The sequence below is a fragment of the Wolffia australiana genome, chromosome 16 (assembly GCF_029677425.1).
Source record: "Wolffia australiana isolate 7733 chromosome 16, ASM2967742v1".
Lineage (NCBI taxonomy): Eukaryota > Viridiplantae > Streptophyta > Magnoliopsida > Alismatales > Araceae > Wolffia > Wolffia australiana.
In genome coordinates, this window is record NC_135850.1 from 4,411,785 (window position 1) to 4,414,678 (window position 2,894).

The 2,894-nt window shown below is 49.7% G+C and overlaps 1 protein-coding gene across 1 annotated transcript; it reads right to left on the minus strand.

Moving 5' to 3' along the window:
* Positions 1–297: 297 nt before the first annotated feature.
* On the minus strand, positions 298–2,574 carry LOC144713966 (cytokinin hydroxylase-like). The gene is made up of 5 exons (XM_078588706.1): positions 2,093–2,574; positions 1,771–2,000; positions 1,429–1,670; positions 962–1,337; positions 298–823 (listed from the first exon to the last, which is right to left on the minus strand). Exons 1-5 carry the CDS (start codon positions 2,367–2,369, stop codon positions 401–403), a joined length of 1,548 nt encoding a protein of 515 aa, XP_078444832.1. The 5' UTR covers positions 2,370–2,574; the 3' UTR covers positions 298–400.
* Positions 2,575–2,894: the final 320 nt, after the last annotated feature.

Genomic DNA, 2,894 nt, shown 5'->3' on the forward strand with positions numbered 1-2,894 from the left:
AGGCCGAACCCAAAAGACGCCCGACGTGACTCTTTCCTATTGTATTCCCCATCCATTTCTGCCGCGTGCGTAAAAAAATAACATCGATACATCAGAAATGTCCTCTGCGACAATAGTATGACGTAGATACCCGGTAAAATCCAAGCCCATGTTAAGTGGACCCCCTCGTTGATCGTTCTTCCTTTGTCTTGGCACCTACGGCCAGCACTACGGAAACTTTTCATATGGATTTATCATCTTTATTTTCGCACTTCTGTCCAGAATGGCTTTTCGCGGCTCAGTCAGGACACAGAAGCGGGAAAAGCATGCATACGACACGGCTCGATGTCCAAGACATGAAGGGAGGAGCAAAACGTCATGAAGGAAAACTCCAGCTGCCGGTCGAAGAAGAAGAAGACGCTTAGAGATGTAAACGTCGAACCCGGACGAGCACTCCATGCTTAGGCTTCAGGGTGAGGACATTGACCGGCGCGTGCCGGTAATTGGGCGAGATAGTGAAGCTGAAATGAGAGAGCAGCGTGGCGAGGATGATCTTGGCCTCCATCAGCGCGAAGGACTGGCCCACGCAGTTGCGCGGGCCAGCAGCGAATGGCATGAAGTGCCGTAGTTGCGCGAAAGACTTGCCGGCAAATCTCTCGGGGTTGAACTCGTTGACGTCCTTTCCCCAGAGCTCCTCGCTATGGTGTACCGCCAGAACAGGTATCCATATCGAGAGGCCCTTGGGGATGTGCAGGTCCCCGAGCTTGATATCCTCGAATGCCATCCTCGGCAGAAGCGAGGCCGGTGGGTACAGCCGCAGAGACTCGTTGATCACCATGTTAAGCTGCACCCACAAGTATACAAAATCCAAATCAGCGCTGTGTATTGAGGAAATCAATATTCAATAAACAAGTTATCTTTCCAAAAGAAAAAAGAATCCGCCATCCGTCGTCCAAGGAGTGGTTCGGGGAAGAAGACGAACCAATGGGAGCTTGGAGAAGTGGTCAGAGGAGGGCGCTTCCCCGTGGCACACGTTAAGCACCTCTTCGCGGACCTTATCCTGCCACTTGGTATCGGTGGCGAGGAGCATCACAGTCCAAGTGAGGAGAAGAGCTGTAGTCTCGTGGCCGGCAAAGAAAAAAGTCTTACACTCGTCCATAAGTAATTGAAGCGTGAAACTAAAGCCCTCTCTCTTCTTCTTGCTCTCCGCAAGCAGCATTCCAAGCAGATCATTCCCGTAGGAAGAGCTCCTCCCCACCTCCACCCCTTCTTTCCTACTCTGTATAATCTCCATTAATAGTCTCTCCACCTCCATCTTCAAATTCTTGATCTCTCTGCGGAACTTGCTCGGGAAGAACCTGCCGGGGAATTATTTTTGACGATTCTAGTCAAATCGCCGTATTAAGATATTAAGATACTAAGAAGAAGAGGAAGGGGGGGACTGTTCACCGGCTGCCAGGAAAGCACAAGTGGCGGGTTGACTGAGCGGTGAGAGATTGCAAGCAAGTGAGTAAGCCGAATATCTTCTTCCCCTTCTCGTAGCTGCTGTCGAATTCGGTACGCGCGATGATGTCTCCCGTTAATTGAGTCAAGTACTCGCTGATCTCTATCTCGCCGATTCTCGAGTCAATGGCCGCATGCAAGGCTTCGATCGTCTTCTTGGTGCACTCCACCATGTACCCTTCATGGCTCTACCCATCGCGAATAGAAACAGTAAGAGACGGACGATATTTTGGGATGATATCTTGATTATACGGTTCGATAGTGGCGCTGAAATAGAGTTCAAGTTACCTTGAGCTTGTCGCCCATGAAGGCCGGCGCGACGATATGGCGCTGGTGGAGCCAGTCGTCGCCGTTGGCCATGAGCAGCCCTCTGCCAATGAAGTGTTTAGAGCCTTGTTGCTGCAGCCAAGACTTGCCTGAAGCGTGCGTGTGTTTCGACGACAGCAGCTCCTTGATCATGTCAGTCTCCGTCAAGCACATCCTCGGCTCGCTACCGCACCAGAAAATAAACCTCTTTCCTGAACCAAAGGACACGATGAAGAACTTAGGAAAACGCGAAACATATAAAAGAAAGGAGGATATTTTGATGGTTTGGCTGAGTCTCTAGTACCGTATTGCTTGGACCAGAGGACGTAGTGAGGCAGAAGGCGAGAGACTATGTCGTGATCAATGGAGGCCATATCGCTGGAGGTGGTTTTGGAGAGAAGGGAGGCTATTTCCATGAGGTTTCCCATTAGGAAACTGGGCTTGGGTCCATGTACGCCCTGCTTCGCCATGATCGTCTTGATCCTTCTCGGGGTGAAGTAGTAACAGGACAGGGTAACCCAGGCCACTCTGAGGAAGAGGACGACGAGAGAGGAAGCCGCGAGAACAGTTACGAAACCCATTGCGTAGGAGTTGTCGGATGGTTTCCTCTGACGCTATTGCGCTTTCTACTTATAGGCCGGAGCGCACCCCCCTTACCCCATATGTCGTTTTTTCCTTACGGTCTTGAAAACCAAGATTTCTGGGATTAATTAGACTTAAATCCTGTAATAACGGAGATAGAAGTTTGATAATTCCAAAGCCTTTCCCATCGCGAACACAGGTCGAAGAACGCGCCCCCGTATATGGAATTAAATCAATTAAGCGCCCTCTCATCCTGATCCGGCAGACATTGACGGATTTTAAGCCTGGAAGTTGTATGCAACGTTACCGTGGGCGAACCGACGCTGGATGCCGGACCCAAGTAATGTGATGTAAGATGCAATAATGAAATAGCAAGTAGAGTCTTTTCTAATTAGATTCTATCCTATGGTTGTGTGACGTGGTTCCTGCCATAATTCATTCCTACACGGCAAATGCATCCTCCTTATCAGCCTCAAGTCTGCATCGCTGAGCGTGGTTTACATTTTTCATTTAATTTGCTATTT